Genomic DNA, 24226 nt, shown 5'->3' on the forward strand with positions numbered 1-24226 from the left:
CTAATTTTTAAAGCAGTATCAAATCCTATATTTCTGACTAAATGTAGCCCACTTTCATTGAAAAACAGTGAAATAAATGTTGCCTTGCCTCTAGAAGTATATTTAGCAAGAGAATGTGTTTTTAGAAAGCTAAGAGCAAACGAGGAACGTTTTAACACCCATTCTTTATAAACGGACATATTTCTTTATGGAGAAACTCATATTTATACATACTATGAGAATGATATGCAGAATAATAATGTTTCCATAATGACTGTATTTATGAAAATTTAAAATGTTGAATGGATGACCTTCTTTGATTGCCGAAATCCTCTACAAAATGAACACAGGATAGTTTGCCTTCCTGACTGCTTAAGACATTATGAACTGAAGAGGATTACATTTCCATATAAAATCTTGCTATCTGCTGAGTATTAAATATGACAGTGGCACTTTTGATATGCAGCATATTCCTGCAAGAATGAAAATGAATTTTAAAAAATCTGTTTATGCCAGCCACTTAAGTGTCAGCTGACGTTAACTTGGGGCCTCTACAGTTTTACTCACGTCTAAAGGTCAAAGCCCCCATTATCCTATTACTGACACTCTAAACTGTCCATGTTCACTCTTGGCTATCCAATTTAGGTACAGGAAAATGTAGAGTTTCAATATTGTCTGGGATAAAGACTATTTTCTAGGTGTCTGGGATTGATCCATTGTGTCTGCACTATCACTCATCAAGACGGAGAGGTATAAGGCATACACATGAAGGGGAATAACCTTTGCTTGTCATCACGAAGATAACAATGGAGAAAATCTATGGTATGTAATAACATACCCCCAGTCTTTCTTACAGTCAAATATCTGTATGACCTACTACCTCAATTAAAAAAAAAATACCAACATGTCATACTCTCTACATAAGTCCTGTTCCTCTCTGTCAGCACTATTAATGCAATATATCTGTCAAGCTTTATTAAAATTATTTTTGATGTGTATCTTGGCTCATAAACCTCCTCAGTGCCTGATATTGCCTCAGGGAATGTCCTTATAACATTGAATCTCTGAAGATGGGACAATAAAAGAAAAATCCTCCAAACCTTCAAGTTCAGCTATGATATCACACAGCCTGCAACGTCTCCTGTCAGCACTCTGAACGCGCTTTTGCATGTGAAAGTAATTACAGCAAGACTATTGTTCAAACCTTGTTTCACAGAACCTTCTGGTAGAAAAAGCATACATGCATTCAGAGATAATTATCCAAGAACAGAGTCAGCACTGACATTGGGATAAACTGTTAGGTCCGTTTTTCTTTATGAAGCCATTTTAGAAGCAGCATTCTTTGAGTTACAGCACTAGAGTTTTAATCTTGGTCCTTTTTTATTTGTGCTGTACCTTAATTGGTACATTTCACCCGTGGATGTTCCCTATTAGTAGTAACGAAGACGTCTGCTTGTCACCCACATCTTCCGTGGCCCCAGAGGAATTCTTGTACTTGCAGGGCACAGGCAAAGAGCAGACATGCCAATCAAAGTGGATTTATGAGAGCCCATCATGGTTGGAAACGTAGAGACAGCACCCCAGGGGAAGAAAGTTAGGGCAGGGAGGCACAAAGAGGGGTAAAAGGAGGCTGAATACAGAAGGAAAAAGCTCAAACACACTAACAGAATCAATCAATATACGTTCACTATTTTCCTATCCTTAGCACTGTTCTGGAATAGTACATTTCAAACTATCTGTTTGAGGCTCAAAGGATCTGGACAGGTTTTGGCTGGCTGTTTGATTTTTTCCAGGATTTCACAACCTGATATCTAATCCTCAAGAGCATAACCAAGATGCACCTCACACCAAGGAGACACACCGTGAAAGTTCAACAACATTTAAGAAGAGTCAACTGGTGGGGTCTTGGATGTTGGGGCAACGTGAAATTGCTATCAAGATTTTTTAAATGCCTTCAATTTTTGTACTTGTTGCAGAACCATACCAGTCTGCTCATGGATGGGCTCCAGTCCATGGACCATGCTTTGTTCAGTCTGCTCTAGAAAGTACAGGGGCAGAAGAGTCAATGTCTCAACCAATTAAAACCACTCTAGTCAAGCTGCACTTGCTAAAGTTAGTAGCATCCTTATGGCCAACTCAAAGGTCTATTTTCTCTGCCCCTCCCATTTGACTATCTATGACATTTGATGCTGTTGATTACCCTATTTCTTGAGTGCCTCTCTCCCTCTACTTTCAGGACAATATGCTTTGGGTCATTTGTCTTCCTTTATTGTATCCTCTTTAAATATTTATACTCCCTGATGTTTCATCTGATCCCTTCTCTATTTTCTCCAGCTAAATATTACTGTCCTTTGCCAACAAACATTTCTGTGTCGGTGCTTCTCAAACCAGTCAGCAGGCAGACAACTGTTACTAAATGGGAACAAGCAGCGTGCCAGGAAATGTGCTTGATGCTGGGGAAACAATCTGAGAAGACACACCATATTTATACCCTGCCTGTTTGTTCCTTTGTTTCTCCAGATGCATGCTCCACTCCGCTCCACCTGCTTGGACTCAGGTCTCATCACCGCTCACCTGGGCAATTACAATGGTTTCCATCCCTGCACCCTCCATCAGTTTCCCCCTCTCCAGTTTATCATCTCCATGAACGATCTTTCACAAGTAAAAATCTGACCACATATTTGTCTTTTGAAAAATCTTAGCTATCACCTCTTGGCCTATGCAGTGTCCTTCAAATTCCTTAGCTTGCAATATAAAGCTCAAATAATACGATCCAGATTTACCTCCTGGCCTCATCTCCACAAAAACAGGACCTTCCGTGGCTCATGCCTTTGAACCGGCTGGGTCCCTGGCACGAAAGCCCTAGATCTTTTCTTCTTCTGTAAGACCCTATTCATTCTGTAAGTCCAAGTCTGACTATAACCTACTCTAAGGTGCCTTTTCCAATTTCCCAAGGCAAAGGGAAGCACGCATTTCTCTTGATTCACATAGCATTTTACCCACACCTCTATCTTCATCCTGATCCTTTGTGCCTCACTGAAACTTTTACACCTCTATCTCTTTTGGATAGACTGTGGTTTCCTCAAGGACAATGCTGTTCATTGTTATTTCCTGTTTCTTACAGAACAATGCCCAGCGAATAGCAGGTACTCAGCACATTTGCCTCTCAAACATAGTGGAATGCTTTTAAGCAAAGAAAGACAGACATCATATGGTATTACTTATATGTAGAATCTAAAAAAATGATAAAAATTGACTTATTTACAAAACAGAAATAGACTCACAGACATAGAAAACAAACATGGTTACCAAAGGGGATAGTGGGGGGGTGATAAATTAGGAGTTTGGCATTAACATATGCACACTCCTATATATAAAATAGGTAAACAACAAAGACCTACTTTAGGTTTCCTGTATAGTACAGGAAACTTTACTTAATATCGTAATAAGCTATAATGGAAAAGAATCTGAAAAAGAATATATATGCATGTATGTATAACTGAATCACTTTGCTGTACACTTGAAACTAACACAACATTGCAAATTGACTATACTTCAATAAAAAAAAGAAAGGTTACTTTTTAATTATGTAGGCAAAATAGACAAGCACAAAATCATTAGTGAAATAGGCAGTTTTTATTCAAGGGTTCCTTTAGGTTTTCCAGTCTTATCTCTGCCTGTTCACTGTCTTGCACTTCATGCCTCAGGAATACCACACGCTTGCAGCTCCCTGCACACATCTGTGGTTTCACACTGTGCTTCTGCTGAGTTGTTGCCTCTGTCTGAAGCACCCTCCCCGATGCCAGGTGCCCTTGTCATCTGTCCCAATGCCCAGGCATCCTTCAACATGTCATTCAGCATCTACATCCTTGAAAGTTTCCCTGCACTCCAAGGTTAAGTAGGTGCCTCTCCCCTCTGTTCCCAAAACATCTATTGCAGAATGCTCACATTAGACACTGACATTATTTGTTTCTCTCTCCCAATTAGTACTTGAAAGTACTTTAATTTGCTTAGTCTTTGTATCTTAAGAACTTATCAACAGTCCTTGACGTATAAAACACACGGAACTAATGTTTATTGATGAGGCATGAGCTAAATTGCCACAATGGCTCCACTTTTACAAGAATCCACATTTGGATCAAATGACTGTTGAGCTATTCTAACCACCCATCTTGGACTGTAGAGGAGAGAAAGATTACACCTGTTAGGTATGTTCATAACTGTGGTTCCCAAACTTGTGCCAGCTATGTTACATTGACATACCCCTTACCTTCTCCTTTCATTATGAATAAAACTTCAAACCTAGATTCAATGGGGAGAAATGTACTCATTTTAATGGAATTCCAAAAGATAGTATAATTTTAAATAAAATAGCCTAACAGGCATAGGTTATTAGAAACAGACACAAGCTACAAAAAGACTAAAAAGAAAAGATACACAAATAGCTTTTAATGCACTGGAAATAAATGGCTTCATTCTCCTCAATTTTCACTCTCTTAACCATTTTCCAAAGTTAAACACCAAAGCTAGGCATTCTGCAAGAGAACTTAAAATTAGTAAGAAAGATTTCATTCATTGTTTTAATCAAAGTAACCAAATTGTTTTCATCAAAATGGGACCTCATCTCTTAGTTCCCTGGAGTCCTCTTTAGAACACCGTATGCTACTCTTCAGGGTAGACACTCTTTTCTTCCTCTGAAACCTGGACTTCCTCACACTCTTGTGATTTCCAGTGCTTATCACAGCACCTGGACCAAATTCATACGTTTCCAATGAATTATATTACTAAGCTATTTTTGTTGTTTTGGCCTCTTGTACTAATGTTATTTTGTTACTATTTTTTATCATGATATTATTTATTGATTAACAGCAAAGTGCTTTCTAAATATAATATAATGCCCACATCATCATCATAAAACAGCAAGCATATATTATTTATGCTGACTTAAAAGTTGTAAACATAGAAATATTATTGATAATTTCAAAAGGTTTACCTATTCTTCCTAACATTGTATGTTAGTGAACTAACCTACACTGGATAATCATCAATTACAGAAGAGAATACACTGACCACAAAAGAAATAAAAAAAGCTTTCATTCACCTAAGGCCTCTTCACGGTCTTTCTCATTTCTGGATGACTCTAAAAAAATTAACTCCAATCAAAAGATCACCACACACACACAAAAAAAGATCACCACAGAAGGAGCAAAACAAATCATTCAGGTGATGGGTACAACAGGTGGTCTTACTTTGTATCTTAAATTCTATCTCAGAAGCAAACAGCTAAATAGAATACCATTTCCCTTGTAAACTATATCCATGGCAAATTCTTCAGAATGGTTTTCCATTTTGATCAGAGAGTGTTCTGAGTGGATGTATTTCATAGGCTTCATTTCATCAAATTTGATGATAAATTTTTTCAGCCTCATAATCTATCAACTACATTTATTGAAAATTGGCTCTCTGCTTATTGCTTTCTAGGCACACATTGTTAATGCAAGACTGTTTACTCAGCTGGATGGACCAGTTAAGAGGCTCTCCATGCAAAGATACTATTATGGGTAGCAGACATAGGCAGGTGACTGTTGATAAAAATATTCTGGTCTTACTAAAGCCAGACATTCTTTTCAAAGTCATGACCCACAAGGCAGAAATAATTTAGATAAGAAAATAGACAGAAAATAGTTAGATAGACAGATACATAGATACATAGATAGAGATAAATGACAGTATTTGGCAATAGTCCAAGTCCTATGGATTCCAATTCCATTACCTACCTAATTTGTCTGCAATGAATCCATGAAATGATTTTCATAGTTGAAGTGGTTGCTACTGACACAATTTACAGATTTTCCTCATAGAAGTCACTTTTATTAAAGCAAAAAGATATGAAAGTCATGTCTTCTTTGTTTAAATGGAATCAAGATGGACCAGTGAAGACACTAAAGTCACTTGCCTTCATGATGAAACAGGGAAGCTCAGTCTAAGCAGACAACTGTTACTACCTCTACTCGGCCTTCTTTCTGTTCTTCATAGTGCTAGGCAAGCCTCAGAGGGACTGCTGGCACCCAAGTTCCCATTCACGAATGGGTGTATATAGGGGGATAAAGGTGGTGCTTTAAAAAAGGGACCATGCTAAAGAAAATAGCCTGGATCCTTTCTCTCAAGACCACTATATAATCAAAATGTGCTTTTATGTTCATTTTAGAGCTTTGTCTCCCATGCCTACTTGGTATCATTTAGCACAGGATGGAACATGGAAAGTGAATGGTCAAATCCACAAACAGCAGTAAGTCTGATAAACCACTGAGGCTAGCTCAGGGACTTGATCATATCTACAGAGATGGAAAGAATCATAGATGAACAATGGTGAAGTCTCTCCCATTTTAATCTCTTTCATTAAAAAAAAATCTTAAACCTGCGCACACACACACAGCACAGAGCTTAAGAAACAGTATGTTATTGATAACTGTGGAAACCTCTGAGCATCCCTCCTTTATAATACTTCCAAAAACCTAATCCTTAGAGGTAATTACCATCTGATGTTTGTGTTTATCATTTTAAAGTTTTCTTCAGTTTTACCACATATATTGTATTTTAATTCCTAAATGATGTATTGCTTAGTTTTACATGTTTAAACTTTATATAAATGGTATATATTCTTTGGTGATTTTATTTATTTATTTTATCTCAAAATGAGATGTCTGCAATTGATTCATCCATACATGTGGCTAGAGTTCACTTAGTTTCAACGCTTCATAGGATTTCATGGTGTGAAGAGATCACCATTTATGCAGATGGGACTTTTGTGATATTTCTACTTTTTATGTTATTGTAAAAAGGCTGCTATGAATCCTACACATATATTTGTACACATGTGAAACAGTATGTCCAGGGGTAGAGTTGCAGTTTTAAGATATGCATGTATTCAACAGCACTGGTATTTTCAAATAGTTATTTAAAATTAACTTGCTCCATCCAAAGCCTGGAAAAAGACAATGTTCGTAACTGAGATGGCAAGGGTAAGTTTTAAAAATAGTTATGTTGACGTTGACAAATGAGTCCTCCATTTTTCTGGTAAGGAAATTCCCCAAACGCTGTGTCAAAACATCTGTGTCAAACTGCTGTGTTTTGCCAACGAGCTAAATTTTCCCATCAAAACAGTTAATTAGAAGCTATTAATGATGCCTTCCTAGATTTAAGAAGCCACTGTAACAGAAGAGAGAAACTGAAGGAAAAAAATATCCCCCAAGCCAAGGTGCAGGAGATAAGGTAGTTTGTGGATCGCTATTTGGGAATTTTGCCTTGAATTCCTTAACTCTTCTGCAATCATTTCACAAACTCTAACTCACTCAGTTAACAGACAACAGGGAAACTTCTGATATATGAAGGGCTAAATGTCAAACACAATTCTTGCTTCTCCTCTTAATATAGTTAGTCTTGTAATATTTTATTCTTATCACAGAGAACGGTTTGGGTGCTGTAAGTCATCGTCATAAGCACCCAAATGGTACTAGCAGATCTGTATCTGATTTAGTCAGCTACAGACCATCTGGTAATCATTAGGTGAGAAAGTTCACTGATAAAATACTTAAATCCCTGAGCCATAAATTATTTGAGAAAAAATTGCTTAGCTTCTTTTAAACCAAGGCTATATATCCACATCCATCTCTCTCTCTCTCTCTCCATCCATCCATCCATCCAACCATCCATCCATCCATCCACCCACTAGAAGGCAGTGACCAGATGTCAGCATGGGATTTATGATTTGAGTAGATTAGGGCTAATGAAACTCAGGTCAGAAAAGCTAATATCTGCATAGGACAGTAAACATTCATAGTTACATGACCACAAACTACATTGCAAACCCACAGCAGCTGTTCTGCAAATGAATGTTGGTCATGAAGAAATCAAGGGAAGAAAGATCTCAGGGCTGCTGAGTATATCTCTCCTCACATCTGGAAAACAACTAAAGGTCATACTCTACTGATGGTTGGTCCATGATATCAACCTTTACCATGAAGGTGGACACAGTAGATTTTGGTACACAAAGACCTCAGAATAAGACAGTCAGGGAATGACAAAGGGGAGGTGACATTTCCAGGCTGTTGTTAATGCCATCCTCTGAGAAACAGGAGAGACAGTCAGGCAGTCAGCAGCAACCTCTCCTCTGGCTTTTAAGATGCTTTGATAGAAAATATTCTCTTACCTCACTGAGACCTCCCCAGACCAAAATATATGTACCTAATCATTATTCACACTCAGGCAGACTCTAAATAAACAGTCAGGAATATTGCATATATTAATCCATGCCTTGAATTTCTTACCTCACATTTCTCATTCTTCAATAAAAGCAAAGACTTCAATTTGAAGTCACTGTGACTAAACTTTTTTTTAAAACAAAATCTATCTCTCAAGAATATATGGAATATATATTTATTTCTTATATCTATCTATATTTCACAGACTTTCCCAGATAATCATATTTCCTCTTATTACTCCACCTGGCCAACCCCTTATTAATCCACTTTTGGGGTTCTATTTCCTTTGGTATCTAGAATGTTGTTGATTTTCAATAAAAAAATTGTTTTTAACATCAAAGTTATAGGCCCTTTATATTATTAAATCCCTTGTGTTTATCCTCATCAGAGCGTTCTTCCAAATAATCTTTCCATATGCTCAAGTAAATGTTTTAAGAATTGATAATTAAAAAAATGGATTGCTATGAATTTTACAAACAGAGCCATAGAGAAACATTTTTAAGGGTATATACATCTTGATATCAAGATGTAAATATTGAGGAGATTAAAGCGGGGAAAAAAGAAACATGCTAGGATGGTACTAATAGTTATAAAAAATATGTGGCTCTTTGGCACGACCCTGCAGTAAGAAAGTAATATTTAGCAATAATCTTTGTACAAACATGACCTTCTTGGGGTGACATAATACCAGACTTCTCTTATCTATTGTTTTAACTTTACCTCTTAAAGTAACCATCTTTCAGCTTATTTGTTGGACTGCCCTCATAAATGGGCAAGCTCATCTCATAAGAGCAGTTGAATGTCAAGGAAGAATTTAAACGAAGGCATATAACCTCTACACAGGAAACACTCAATGTTTTAAAAACAGCAGTGGAAAAAAAAAAAAACCCTTGCAGTAAAGGTTTAGAGACATCCTCAAGGAAAGGCACAGACGTGTGTTAGTGATTTATCTTTCTCATAAGCCCAACGCAATACACGGCATTGAATTGCAAAGATAATGGATAACAAAAAGAATTCTCCGCCAGATTCTACACTTCGTATTCATTAGTCCTCCCTAATCCAGTTCTACAGGTGTCAGCTCTTCTTTTACTGGTAAGGAATTCGGCCACTTTGACAAGGGTGATGAAGAAGAAGAAATGCCAGGTGCTGGTGTTTGGAGCAACAACTTGTCTCCACTTGCCAGCGCCATAAGACTGTCTCCTTGGGACTTCCGAGAGGATTATAACCTCCGGATGGACCATTTCATGAGTATTTATCATCCTTAAAACTGATCAGAAATGCCAGGTGGTCATGGTTACAAGACACCTGTTTTCGCGCATTTTCTGATAAAAGCTTCTCTGCTGAATTGCTGATAAATATTGACATTATGTTTCAAACCACATGCAATGGCTTGAAATCCTGGCTTCTCTCACACAAAGAATTAAGCTTTAACATTTAGCTGATATCTCTAAGAGCAAGAACCACTGTAAGTGAGAACTTTTACCTTGAATTTCTTTTTTAAACGTTGGTTTTAAAAACAAACAAACAAACAAACAAACAAAAATAAATGAGAAAGGCCAATTAGAAAGACAGTAGATTTTCAATTACCTTGGAAACTCGATTTGCAACTTCTCTGCCCACGGTCAGCCCCTGGACAAATGTCCGAGCAGCAATGAAGGCGCGAGTGACCTGAATTTTCAGCTTCCGGGGAACATCTCCGAATGGCTTCAGCTGGTCTGTGTATTTGCTCACGCACTCCAGGTAGTCCTCGCTGAAGTGATACTGTGGGTTGATCAGCTGAAACATTCGTTCCAGGAGCCGAGCCCAGAAGTCATTGAGCATCTCCTCCAGATTCACATTGCCCCCGGTGTAGTATCTTTTTAGCTCTGTGAAGAGGTCCTGGAACACTTCCGAATTCTGCATGTACAGCATGCCATAGGTCCGTACAAACATATCATTTAGTGACTTCTCTGCATTTTCCAGAAGCTCTCGGAAAAATTCTGCAGATAAAACAAGAAAGCAGTCATAAATTAGCAAGATCTAGGAAGTCCAAGACATCTACTTACCTTAAAAACAACTGCTTCTAATGGTTATTTTCACAGAAAAAAATATATCCTGTGATTAAGGTATCAATGAACTGATAATATTTTAAATGAGATTTGACCTACATCTATGATCTTCTCTGAGTCAAAGAAAACAGATCATGGGATTCTTTCTGAAAGAGCATCCATTAACATTAGGAATTTACCATTTAATACTCCTCCAAAAAGTTTCAATTATATTTCCATTTATTGTTAACTTTAGAAAATCCTATGGTTTCATATTAACTCAAATCAGAATATGTGGCTAAGTATTGTCATTAATATAATAATAAATGCATAAGTGATAAAAACATTTGCTCCAGTCTATTTACAAATCTGTTCTACCACCAAATTCAATTAAATTGCTTTTATTTGGAAAAGTTCATAAATGGGATATTCAAATTAATGTAATATTTGGACTCTGTAGTTGCTATATATAGCAATCAATTATCAGTGTTTAGAGATTCATAATGCAATTAAATGCACTTAATGCCAAGGCTATCATAAACATAATTTAGGCTGCCATAATGCATGAGAAAGTTATGAAGTACTAGGCATTATCATCATATGCTATCACTATCATTTTATAGCACTTGAATAAAATATAGGCATTTGGGCTTTCTGGTTAAGAGGTTCTAAATGAAAAAGAGTCTACCAACAAATGACCTCTTCCATCCTGCAGTAGCACTTGAGTGTTTCTGGGAGTAGTAGTAGGCAAAAATAGGATGGCAAAAACAACATCCCTGGGTACTGGTAGGTCCTTATATTAGTCTCCCTCAAGACACAGTGCATATGTGTATGATACTTACCCATTTGCACAAATGAGCCTGGGTAGAGCAGGCTCAAGTTTTATCCCATTCAGAGAATGTGACTGGGGCTGGGAAAAAGGCTATGGAAAGATCATTCTTCTGAGTCTGCAAATCCAAGTTACCAACAACTGAGTAATTCTGCTTTACCTCCTACAGTTCCCTCTTATTCCCAGAAGCTATGGCCCCTCTCAGTTAAAGCCGGGGGAAAAAGCAAGTCCTGGATACCTCAAGGAATCCCAGTAGGAACCAAATAAAAACCTCTTCTTTTTTTCTGGGGGCTTGCGGGATTCTTTTCCTGAGATGCAGAAGAGAAAAAGCAATGACTCTCTCTATGAATTCTATGGAAGCTACACCTAATTTTGTCTTTATCAGAAGGTGCCTGAAGAAGCACTTGATTTAGCTACTTCAATTCCAAATAATACAGCATTGAATCACTGTCTTGATAAAATGGTGTCTATAATGGTGATTATTTTGTATTTGTTTTCAAATAAAACCAATACACTAAATCTTAAAAAAGGACTCTGTTCAATGTTTATCCTCTTACTACGAAAGAATACATTTTTTTCCCTTAAATACAGAAATTATGTTGCTACAGTGGTAGCAAAAACCGAGGGATTATCTGAAAGTCATGGCTTATCACCTCTGTGTAATCTTGTTCAAGGCACCAAATAGTTCTTATTTTAATTTTTCCCAAATGTAAAAATCAGGCTAAATAGTTTTAAACCTCCCTAATCTTCGAGGATTCATTAAGGAAAATCACTTAGGGCAAACATGTTCAAAACTGTCAACGGATTAATTAATCAAAATATTTATATATACTATATGTCTATGTAATCAAAATATTTATATATGCTATAGGTCTATGTTATTTATGATTTTATGAAATAAGAAACATTTCAGAAGTTTTCCAGAAATTTACTTGTAACTTATACTATCCTAAAATGGAAACTATATTAAATTATTAATATTAATAACAAAGTATAAAAATAGCATAGTAAAACCTTTCAGTCTTGAAACCAAGGATGAAAATAGCTTGGCCTTGTCCATATAGGAGCAGAGTGAAAGGTGTTATAATTGTGAAAGAAACTATGAAAGAATGGAAAAATCACCGAATTGAAAAATACTAATATAATGAGAATGGAAAATAGATTTTCATCACGAGCTCAGGATAGCCTATTCATTTATTTTCTTTTTGAGGTCAATTATTTTGTTGGACTCTGAAATAAAAGCTTAATTTACTGAATACAGAGTACTGCCTTCAGCAATGAATAGTCAGTAATCAGTAGTGTGGTCTGGATTTGCAAGAGAAAAAAAAAAAAAAAAAGAAAAATCTTCTGGTTCTCATTGTTCTCCAAAGATTTCAGGTATAAATCCTTCTCTGTAGGGAGGAAAATTTTGTTTTTTCTTTTACAGAAGTTAACATTCCTAGACTTTTCCTCTTCTGACACGGGGAAAATTAAATATTAGGCTTATGACCATTTTGTAGCTGAATAGTTAAAATCTGATTGCCCACTCACTGTGCTTTGTGGTTTGTGTCTTTATGCCTAAATTGGTATCATAATTGAATATAGAAACTAAGTTATAGATTTCCATAAATATGACTCAAGAAACATTTTATTAGATTCCAGGATTAAATTTGTGTTTAAGGGTATGTCATTGTCTCAAAAGTTTGCTCTTTGCTTCAGTGGTCCTCAAAAGTCAAGTTATTATTCCGTGTTCAAAATCATTATACGGTTTAGTGATCTCACAGTCAAAGTTAATACTTGGTATTGAAGGATGTTAATGCATTAGGCAATTACGAAAAATGTTGGTACCCTAAAGTACATTGATCTTAGATCTTATGAAAGATGGGGTTCCGAGGTAGTGAGGCAAAACTAATGTCCTCCAAAAAATAAGTATTCTCATTTCATTTTTAGCATGCCCACAGACTTAAACTTCCACCTTTTGAACGGTGACTCTTTGAACAAAGTATTTTATGCTTGGATGAAAACTGTCTCAGCAAACCAAACAAGATGGGGATTTGGAAGACAGTTATCACACCCATTTTGCTGAGAAAGTATTATGCCCAAACAGCATAGAGAATAAAATTGAAGAGCCATATAATGAAAAAATAAAACCCTCAATTTAACCCTTTGCTTAATGGGAGAGGTCAAAGCTCACAGTGGGTAAAGGCTTCAGTCAACAAAAATTCTCATCTGTAAGAGTTTGGCAGATGAAGATATTTTAAAAAAAATTTTCCTTCCCCAATCACAAAATATACATCAAAGGTGGTTGCTTAGGGCTCAGTTATGCTTTATAGATGCACAAAATAATTTCCTCCAGCCAGCAGTAGCCTCTGGGAGGATTTTATTCATCTACAGGGGAGATCTGGATGTGAACAGCTGTTTGCTGCGGGGCAGACTGCCCCAAGTGGGAGAATAATCTTGTAGATAAAAACCACCACTGTTCCAAAAGCAAAAAGAAAGTCTATGCATGCCACTGATCGCTTGGAGAGACCTCTTAAGGGGCAAAAATCAACTCCTAGGAGCCAAAAGGTGCCCTAAGGGTATCTGAGAAAGGCTTCAAATAAAGCCTCCAAATGAATGCATCAAAATGTAAAGTGCACACAGGACCAAGGGGAGGTGCAAGCAAGAAGAGAAAGGCAGACTAAGGGCCCTCAAGGAACCTGCAGTCCGCACAAAACAGCAAAAGCTTGGCCCATTTAAGCTGGAAGTGTTATCTAGTTAATATTATCGTAGGGGGATTGGGCATGGCAACTGGATCAAGCACTGTTTAGCATCTACCTAGAAATTGTAGCGTCTTCCTATTCTATTCTCATGCTCTCCAAAACACTTCTCATTGAAAGGTCATTTAAAATGGGTGTTTCAGATGGTGGTGTAAATCCACATCATCCCAGAAGCCAGTGAGCGAAAAGCTTTGGTCACTGGTGTCGGTGGAGACTGTAGCTATGCATGATCACAGACAGCATCTGTCTCACCAGGGGAAGCAGGTATATTCAATTTGCTTCCCTAAACCCCCATATTTGTGTTGAGTGTGTTACCCTCGTAATCTCTTTCTGTCTGCCCTCCTCTCTACAAAAGCATGCTAAATCAGTTCAGCCAGCCAAAAACCCAAGCTTTGGCTAAGGAAAAACCTCAAGTTGCTGGCATGGAGGGTAAATGATTCAGAAAGCTGGTATCCTAGAAGGACTATGTTTCATAGACACAGGAAAGCTACCACCCTGCCCCCGACCCAGGCCCTTTTCAAGGTTAAGTGACTAGGAGAGTCCTTCCCTCTGCACACACCTGTCAGCTTTCAAGTATATCTATCTTCTGAGATGACTTCTCCTTTCAAAGTCTCCTTGCTTACATCATAACCTGATGTGACCAGCAGGGAAATGCTGGGATAAGGAGGAAGAAGAACCCCAGCGCCATTTACTCTCTTCTCCGGTAGACTTACACATGGTCCCTAAATGACCCACTTCTCCCCACTCCCCAGACGCTGAGACTCTATAAGGAGATTGGTGCTGCTCAGGGAGTCCTTGTCACATGCAATGTCACCCTTGGCAGGTCATGGCTTATGTGGAATGGACAGCTGGATGCCAGTCTTCTACATCAGGGGTCTCTGCCTCAGCACTGTGGACATTTTAAGCTGGACAATCTTTTTTATTATTATTTTATTTTACTTTTACTTTATTTTATTTTACTTTATTTTATCTTATTTTTTTAAACATCTTTATTGGAGTATAATTGCTTTACAACGGTGTGTTAGTTTCTGCTGTATAACAAAGTGAATCAGCTATACATATACATATATCCCCATATCTCTTCCCTCTTGCATCTCCCTCCCTCCCCTCTAGGTGGTCACAAAGCACTGAGCTGATCTCCCTGTGCTATGTGGCTGCTTCCCACTAGTTATCTATTTTACATTTGGTAGTGTATATATGTCCATGCCACTCTCTCACTTTGTCCCAGCTTACCCTTCCTCCTCCCCGTGTCCTCAAGTCCATTCTCTACGTCTGCGTATTTATTCCTTGGACAATCTTTTTTTTAAATTTTTAAAATTAAAAGAATTTTTAAAAATTTATTATTATTTTGTTTGCCCCACCATGTGGCTTGTGGGATCTTAGTTCCCCAACCAGGGATTGAACTCAGGCCCTCACAGTGAAATCACGGAGTCCTAACCACTGGACCACCAGGAATTCCCTGGGCTGGACAGTCTTTGTTGGGTGTCTGTCCTGTGCATTGTAAGATAATAAGTAGCATCCCTGGCTTCCACCTACTACATGCTATTGGCCCATCCTTTCTCCAGTAGTGATGACAAAATTGTCTGCAGACATTATCAAATGTCCCCCAGGGGGACAAAATCACACTCACTTTACCCACTGAGCACCACCCTTCTACTGATAAATTCCAGAAGCCTAGAAATAGGCTATCAAAACACTCCAAGAAAAAGCCAGCACATTTCTAGACCTCATCAGCCTCACAATTTATTTACAAGATGAACTTGAGGAGCTGTGTGTGCTTTAAGTGAAAGGAGCTGAAACACACATCCTATTCACAGGTAAGACTGCTAGTGACCAATACCACCATTTTCATGTATGATGCCTATCACAGGGTAGGGCCTTAAAAAGTGGTGACTAGTGAACGAACAAATAGATGGTGACCATGAACACCCAGTGAAATACATCCTGACTCCAGGTGGACCGGGATCCTCTTAGACAGTAATAACTGTGGGAGAGAGATGCTACAACCACATCTTAGAGCAGACATAACTGATGTGCCCTACTGTCATCCTCCGAACTCATGTATTTATAAATATATAAACATTCACATCCTCCCATGCTCCACGGTCATGTGCATCTACATGTACAATGCCCCCTGGCCTCTGCTCAAAAGTATGGTGGTTGTCGGGCTTCCCTGGTGGTGCAGTGGTTGAGAGTCTGACTGCCGATGCAGGGGACACAGGTTCGTGCCCCGGTCCGGGAAGATCCCACATGCCGCGGAGTGGCTGGGCCCGTGAGCCATGGCCGCTGAGCCTGCGTGTCCGTAGCCTGTGCTCCGCAACGGGGGAGGCCACAACAGTGAGAGGCCCGCGTACCGAAAAAAAATAAAAGTATGGTGGTTGTCAAGATGGCTCTACCAGACCATCGCTTTGTCTCTGGACATCTCTGCCTGTTCTGAGCCATGCTTTGCCTGGTTTCACTGCTGCCTCTCCTGCTAATGGGCCTGCTGGGCCTTAAGCCCACGGCCCACGATCTCACCAAGCTGCCTGCATTCACATTCACTCGCACACTTCATTTAGGCAATGGCTCGCATGAGTTAACTCTTAAACCACCTTGTCTCCTACACTGCACTGAAGCCTCCTTCCATCCAATAGCTAGTCAAATAAACTCAGTTTGGAACTTTTGTTGTTTTCAGTGAGCAAGACAATGCCACGTTTTATTTCGTCATTATTCAGGTTAAATAATTATGTCAGGGAAAGAGGAGAACTATTTCGAATAGATACCCTATTATATCATCTTTGTAGTTTTTCTTAAACATCAGTTGCATTTTTGTGTAAGAAACAGACCCTCAGTAGGCATTTTTAAAAATTATGAGGTTGAAATTAAATAAAATGATTTTCAAAATAACAATTGATTCAACAAGGGAGAAATCAGAATCTGTAATTACTGAGACGAAGCTGCTGTAAGCAAAACTTCATTTGTGATTTGCCCCTTCTTTATCTCTTAATTCATACTTTCTCTTGCTCTGTGTGTGTGTGTGTGTGTGCATGTGTATGTTTTCATAGGTTATTAAGCATTATGATTTAGTCAGTCAGTTCATCCCAGGAATTAATAGAAGCCTATATAATTTCAAAGTGAGTTAACAGTAGTAATCTACAGATTTCCTGTTTGAGGGATTATTATAATCAAACTGCAGATGAGGAAACTGAGGCCCAGAAATGTTAAGCAAGTTGCCCTAGACCACTAAACTGGCGCACGACCCAGAGCTCCAAACCACTGCTGACAGGGTGAGTTCTAAGAGACAATAGGAGAGCAGGGCAGCTTTGTAGTTTACACGAAGTCCAATTTTCACACTGTGATTTGAATAATTAATGAGAAGTATAATAAACTCCTGGGACACTGGGTAAAACCATACTTAAATATAAATTGCAAAGTGCATTCTAAAATCTAATCTAAATTATCTTTTAAAAATAATTTTCATGTGTGATTATTTTTCCACTAATACTAATTAGCTAATGTAGATAACTGAAACTGGAGAGCACATGCAAATCCCTAGGGTTGGTATATCTTCCTCAAAGGATTGGCTTCCACTAGAAGAAAATCAGTGACCAAACCTGTGATTATACCTACAGTGCACAGAACAGTGACTGGTATGCAAAAGGATGCTAAAAATATTTGACTTTACATATGTCCCATTTTATAACATATATATACACACATATATTGTAGATATTGTTTTATAATAACATGTATATATTATCAACAAATACATTTAAACATTTGAATAAATTCAAACAAGCAAAATATAAACCAACAGTGGCAAAGAATATGGGAACAAAATGCTCCAAATATTTAATATCCAGCCCTTTACCAAAAAATTTTGCCAATCCCTGGCATAAAGAGTCAACATCCTAAGTGAAATGTTTTAAGATAAATTAATCAAACAGAATGTATTATGCTTTTGAATTCTTGTAAGTAGGAAGGCAATTTAATTATTAGTCTGTTATCTCTTAGTAGTAGAATAAAAGTTCTTTCCTCCATTATTTTATCTTATATGTTAAAATTTGCTCTGACAGCCCTGCAGCCTGTTCATCTCTTTATATTCCCCTGCGAGGTAACTAAAATCCAAAAGTAAATTCTTAAATCACTTAAATGATTTAGAGGATTTAGGTGACTTTAGTGATTTTAAAGTAGACACCCTAAATTTTTCTAAGATTGCGGTTTAATGAGTACCTGGAGATTTTCATGAGGAGAAACTCTTACAATAAACCTGGAATGTAAAATAGACAGTATAAAAAGGAAAAAGGAAAAGAAAAAATAACACTCTTGGGGCTTCCCTGGTGGCGCAGTGGTTGGGATTCCACCTGCCGATGCAGGAGCCATGGGTTCGTGCCCCGGTCTGGGAGGATCCCGCGTGCCGCGGAGCGGCTGGGCCCGTGGGCCATGGCCGCTGGGCCTGCGCGTCCGGAGCCTGTGGTCCGCAGCGGGAGAGGCCACAGCGGTGGGAGGCCCGCGTACCGCAAAAAAACAAAAAAAAACAAAAAAAAAACAAAAAAAAACACTCTCCTCCGATACTAGGTTAAGGTTAAAAAAATAATACAATTTTCTTTTTCAAATTTCTTTTCATGATAATTAACGAAAATAAAAATTTAAACAATCTTTTAACATCGTACAAGGCTCTACAACAAAATAAAATGCTCATAATAAATCTAGGAGAATTATTTTCAGAAAATAATAAATATATCAGTTGTTTAAAATGTTACAATACAGAAGTCAAAAGTTGTCTGCTATATTAATCCAAAGGTTATTCTCATTACATTACTCCCATTGTATGTTGGAAATTCTTATAAACTAGATCTAAATAAGTAGAAACGTAAGAGTTCTGGGGAAATACTTCTAACCAATAAGTCAGGGGAAAAAAATGCCCCTAAACTTAGGATACAGTAAATGCATTTTTAAACACATTATTCAGCTCAACTGGACACCACCATTCTATATTCTTCCAAGGTATCTAATCAAGTTGACTAGACTTTTCCATGAAGAAATTTTTAATGAAAAATCATCAGTTTACAATCATGAGTATTTGTTAAAAATAACCAATATCTTGCAACAAAGTCCTTTAATTCAATACCATTAAGGTAAAGTCAGCTGAAGAGACCCAAAGCCAGGAGATTTTTCAGAATCAGGTGTGTAATTCAGCTGCAAAAAGAAAAGTTACCTGGAAGCAGCACTCTGTAATTGGCCGATATAGGGAGATTTGAAGCAATAGAGCAGTTTATGGAAATTGTTGATTTGAATTCACATTTCACAAGGTGAAATTTTTCCTATACTTAGTGATCCTTTACACATTAGATTGATTAATGTTTTATTTCTTGGTAGGTTATTTCTCCCAAAGATCTCTTTTAAAGTAAGAAAGACTGATTAGGCCATTTATGTACACAAGGTGGTATAGATAAACTATTAATGCTGGGAGTCATGAATTAAGTTTGAAAGTTGCTGACGGTTGCTGCCAAAAGCAAACAAGTGTTTTGAGACTGCAGATGGTATTTGTATCTCACCCTAAGCAATGCATATGAAATTGAAATCGGGGATGTTTTCTGAGTTCACCTTTATCATTGCGCAGCTCCTTAGCTTTGGCCTACGGACAGTGTTCTTTAGGCCTTGCCCAACACCCTGCTTCCATTTTTTTCTGATGACATTACCCACAGCATGGGGTATATGCTCTCTTCATAGTATATTTCTCTCTTTACAAATCCAGTTCTTTGTCCAGCTCCCCTGACTTCTTCACCCAACTACTCACCGGGCCAGAGGGTAGAACACACCTCTCCAATATCAAACCACCAAGGGTGAACTCTGGGAAGTGGGGCGAAAGGTAGTTTGTAGGTGAAAAGTCAATGATAAGGACCTGGGGGTACTGGAACAAGAGATTATGTAGGCTTTTAGGGAGAGAAAGGAAGAAGAGCCAAATGAAATTTACTTCTTTTTCCCTCTTGGCTGCCCATTAAAATCACTTAAAACAAATCTTGATGCCCAGGCTGCATTCCAGACTAAATTATAATCCATCAGAGTGAGATCCAGGTATTGATATATCTTCAAGCTCTGCAAGTGATCCCAAAGTATAGCCACGACTGAAAATCACTGCAGCCCTTCTATGTTCTCTAATACTTTCATTTTAGGTCAATGCATGATTGATGATGAAATGGGCAGGGAAAGGAGTAATAATGATGGAGGGAGAAACCATATTACACATCAGGAAAGACCCTATTTTCTCCTTCCCTTCACTTACTTTCCCTTCTCTCTTTTCTTGCAGTAGAAAATTAGTGTTCTGGTCTTGGGAAGGCAGCCAAGCATTGGTCAGTGTCAAGAGTACATGAAGAGCACTGGCAGTGGTCCTGGGGGATAAGAGTGTGATAGTCTCTTTTCCTTTGTATTCCATCTCTTTTTCCTTTTCTACCACTTAACACCCCCTCCCCAGTCACCCTCTGCCTTCATTGATTACAGGGGGCTTATCCCATGGTGAGGGAAGGAGGGGTACAGTATGGGAAGAGGGAGGAAGAAGGTCTGATAATATCCAAATTAATTCATGACAAAGGGAAATGGAATGATTACAAAAGTCTAATCAGGGCATCATTTAAGCACATAACATGGACAAGAGGAGGAAGAGTTGTGTATTGGGAAATGCTGAGTTGCAAAAGCATAATTAAATATAACAGTTTTTGTGAAAATATTATATCTTAATTTAACACTAACTTATTAAGTGGTAACCTTTCTGGCCCATCAAAAACCTGCAATACCAAAAACATGTGAAAAGTCCTGGAATAAAAAGGACTTTTTTACTTTGCTTAACAGGTGTTTAAATGAAAGCAAAAGTCAGTACAAAGTATAAGTTTTAAAAAGTAAATCAAATAATAATATATTCACATATTTTGCTATACCCCACCTTCAGTTTTGAGTTGTTTTTAACTGTCTACATTTTTCAAAAGAAGAATGTTAACTTTTTTGATATCTACTACTTGTCTTTGTTTTTTTTTTTTTAAAGAAAAAGTGAAATGCAGGATACCTCTAATAAAAGAAGATGGTTCAAATGCAAAGTAAGGTCAAAACTATGTGTGTAAAGATATTCCTCCTTTATTTATTTTAGCAAAAAGGAGAGAAAAATTAAAAATCCCCAAGGAATGACTAACCCACACTGTAAAATATTATGTGACATTTATAATTATTTTTAAAGAACATTTAAAAGTTAACTCTTACTAAGCACTATGAGTGAGCTACTGTTCAAAGGGCTTCTCATGTGTTAACTAATTTAATCTTGTCAGCAACCCTATGAGATAGTTATTATTGTCTGAATTTTACATTTGGGGAAACAGAAGCACAGAAAATTTAAGTAACTTACAAGGTACACAGCTAACAGGTGTGTAGATGGGATTACAAACCCAGGCAGTATGGCTTCAGAATCTACAGACTCTATAGATAATATGAGAATTGAAGCTTATAAATTTAGAAAACTCTTTTTTAAACAAATATAATACAAAATTACAAATACAGAATAAGGCATAGGACTTTGGATAGGGTCTATTCAAATGAAGGGTCTTGAAACATAAACTTTACCAGATTCATGGGAAATCTACTTCCAGTATAAGACATGATGACAGAAATTGGTAAGATATAAAATGATACAAAAGGATGTATCAAGTACAATCCCAATTTTGTAAAAATAAATAAATAAATGATAAACACATACACATTAAGAAAAATTTTAAAAATACCTATGCAAAAACAGTTTACAATGGGTAGAATGTTATGGCTTATTTGTATTTTCTTCTCTGTACATTGTTAATTTTCCAGAGTTTGTACAATGACTATAAACTACTTTTATATTTGGAAAAAAATAGATATTATTTTAACATGAAAAGCCCTCTTAAACACAAAAATATTGCTTGATGACAGAGGGGAAATGCCTAAATGCACAGAGAGGGCCAAAAATAAACAAGAAATTTACTCAAAATTACAGACTATACCAGCAAAGTAGAAGGAAAAGAATTTGAGTCTTTTGACTTTAAATCTAGTGGATTCCTACTGATTAGTAAAAAGGACTTAATTAATAAAAAAAAGAAATAAAAAGTACAGCATGCTGGCTATAAAATAATGCTCTAAGTAATGTTAGGTAATTATCTATTAATATTAAAAACATCTACACTTTGGGATTTTGAAAAAATGCTCTGAAAAATACAGATAATTTCTATTTATTTCTAGATGGAGAAAGGATTTCTCTAATTGATGTAATCAGTATTCAACAAAATTCCATTCTTCATTATTACAGATGTCACCTCAAACTAAAGCCCATCAGTTTCAGATTTCAATTATTATGAATTTAAAGTTATTGTCTTCTCTGCAGAGCTTTTGGTGGGCATTGGATGAACATTAGCACAGGATGATAAATTTTGTAATTCTAGGAATGTTTCTATAAACATTTGACAACAACAAAAATGTAACAAAAGTCAGGGCAACTTCCAAACACCTTTGTCACTCACCAAATGCTTGAGCTTGTTGGACAAGACTAAGAGATGGCACAGCCTCCCCAGGTCATATCTTAGGAATCATTTGATTCCTTAAATCTATCAAAGGGAAATGAACATCAGCCCCACTTGGCAACATAGATGTTTAATTCATATGTAACTATATTGTTTTGATGAATGCATAAACAATGGATATCCTGGTATAGGTATATAATAAGACTTACAGTATTCTTGTGTAAGATATAAATACAGATGAATTAATTTAACTTTGATCTAAATTTGCTTGAAATTGGTTACATTCACTTTGCCAGTCATTTACCAGATTCTTCTCAAAGAAAAAAATACTGAATTCATTAATCTCATGTTGTATGACAGCTATTTTACTTTTATAACATCAATCACTTGGAATGCAATGAACAAAAACAATTATTATTAAACATTTCATAAAGTATCAATTATTGAGTGTCATATCTTTTATGAAATTCTACAATGTTGAATGTACGCATCCTATTTCTCATAATGTCAAAATTAAATTAACCCCTAGATAAAGGACATGCTTATTTTGATCCATTGGTATGTTTTAAATTTACAAATCACTTTTAGATGACCTCTATCCCAACTTTTGAATTATAGAGATCATATGTAAAAGTCCACAAAATAATATATTCAGTTAACTTTAAAAAAGTTTTATTTGTACCACAGGCTGATTATTTTAGACTTTATTGGATATTTTATAATATTTGTTCTTATTAGCCATATGTTATACAGTGATATGATATCACTCTTATTTTTATTCTGATGTTTGTCATAAAAACCTCCCCAAAGCAATTAGCAATAGTTGTAAAGAAAGTATCTATATATTAGAAATTGGTAATCTCTACAAAGGGTAGTCATAAAACAACTCTGATTTAGGGGGACTTCTTTAAAGGGCTCTTCAAAGCTTCCTCAATACAGCAGTTCTTCGTTTTTTGTTTTGCTTTGTTTTAAATACCCTGACCTAGGAAAACATGGCTTGTTGTGAATGACTCCTTCCATGGCCATTCCCCTCTCTCTTTTTGAACTGCTGATGGTAATGAATCTCCTTCTTCCAGCTCCAACTGCTGGATTCAGTTATCATCAAGAGCAGACATCAACCAGCACTCTTATCTTGCCCTGATGGATAGACTACTAACCTTTCACAAGATTAGAGACACAGGGTGCTCTGGAGATAATAAAATTCAAATAGGTTTATTTCAAAGGGCAATCCAATCTCGCTTTTGTTCATGGGCCACTTGGCAGATCATTTGCCAATGCAGTTTTTGTGTCTTTCCAAGCCAGGTTCTGGTTCATTTTGCCAAAGATGTCAAATTAAGTGGGCTGCAGAAGCCATTTCCAAAGTAAGATGAGGAAAACTTGAGAATAACATTATTTTAGTACATGTGACAAAAGCTCTATTGGCCATAATTTTAATTTTGCTTAAATTATATCCACTGTACTAAAAAAGTAAAGCAAGGCTAACCATGTTGACAACACCAATGGCTTAGTATAACTGCCAGTATTGTGATCCTTAAGTATAAATTCCAAATGATAATTTAGAGATTTCCATTTCAAATAAATGCCTAACGGAAATCAAAACCAAGAGTTAAAACATATGGTGCTTTTTGAATATTACAAGGGTATCTGTTTAAAATTTTTCTAGAAATAAAAGTCAAAGAATATTAAATGAAATAAATCAAGAATAAGTACTACATACACATGAAGAAAAAGATCAGGACCAAAATCTATTCCTCTAAGAGCAATGAGTAATCCTTACAAAAAGCTTCATGTATTTTTCCTGTCCATAATGTCTCATTATTTAAAATTACCTCTTCCATATACAAGCCTGCAGTTAACTCTTAATAAGAAAATGAGAAAGGAA

General features: G+C 36.9%; 1 protein-coding gene across 2 annotated transcripts in view; it reads right to left on the reverse strand.

Moving 5' to 3' along the window:
* GPC6 (glypican 6) overlaps window positions 1-24226 on the reverse strand; it is a gene marked incomplete at both ends in the record, with an annotated part of 1094878 nt that overhangs the window by 540283 nt on the left and 530369 nt on the right. For both annotated transcript variants that reach the window (XM_079722019.1, XM_079722018.1), the window contains one exon: window positions 9828-10219. In XM_079722019.1, the coding sequence (XP_079578145.1) occupies window positions 9828-10219 (392 nt within the window). The remainder of the gene's footprint in view (window positions 1-9827; window positions 10220-24226) is intronic.

The sequence above is a fragment of the Hyperoodon ampullatus genome, assembly GCF_949752795.1.
Source record: "Hyperoodon ampullatus genome assembly, chromosome: 16".
Lineage (NCBI taxonomy): Eukaryota > Metazoa > Chordata > Mammalia > Artiodactyla > Ziphiidae > Hyperoodon > Hyperoodon ampullatus.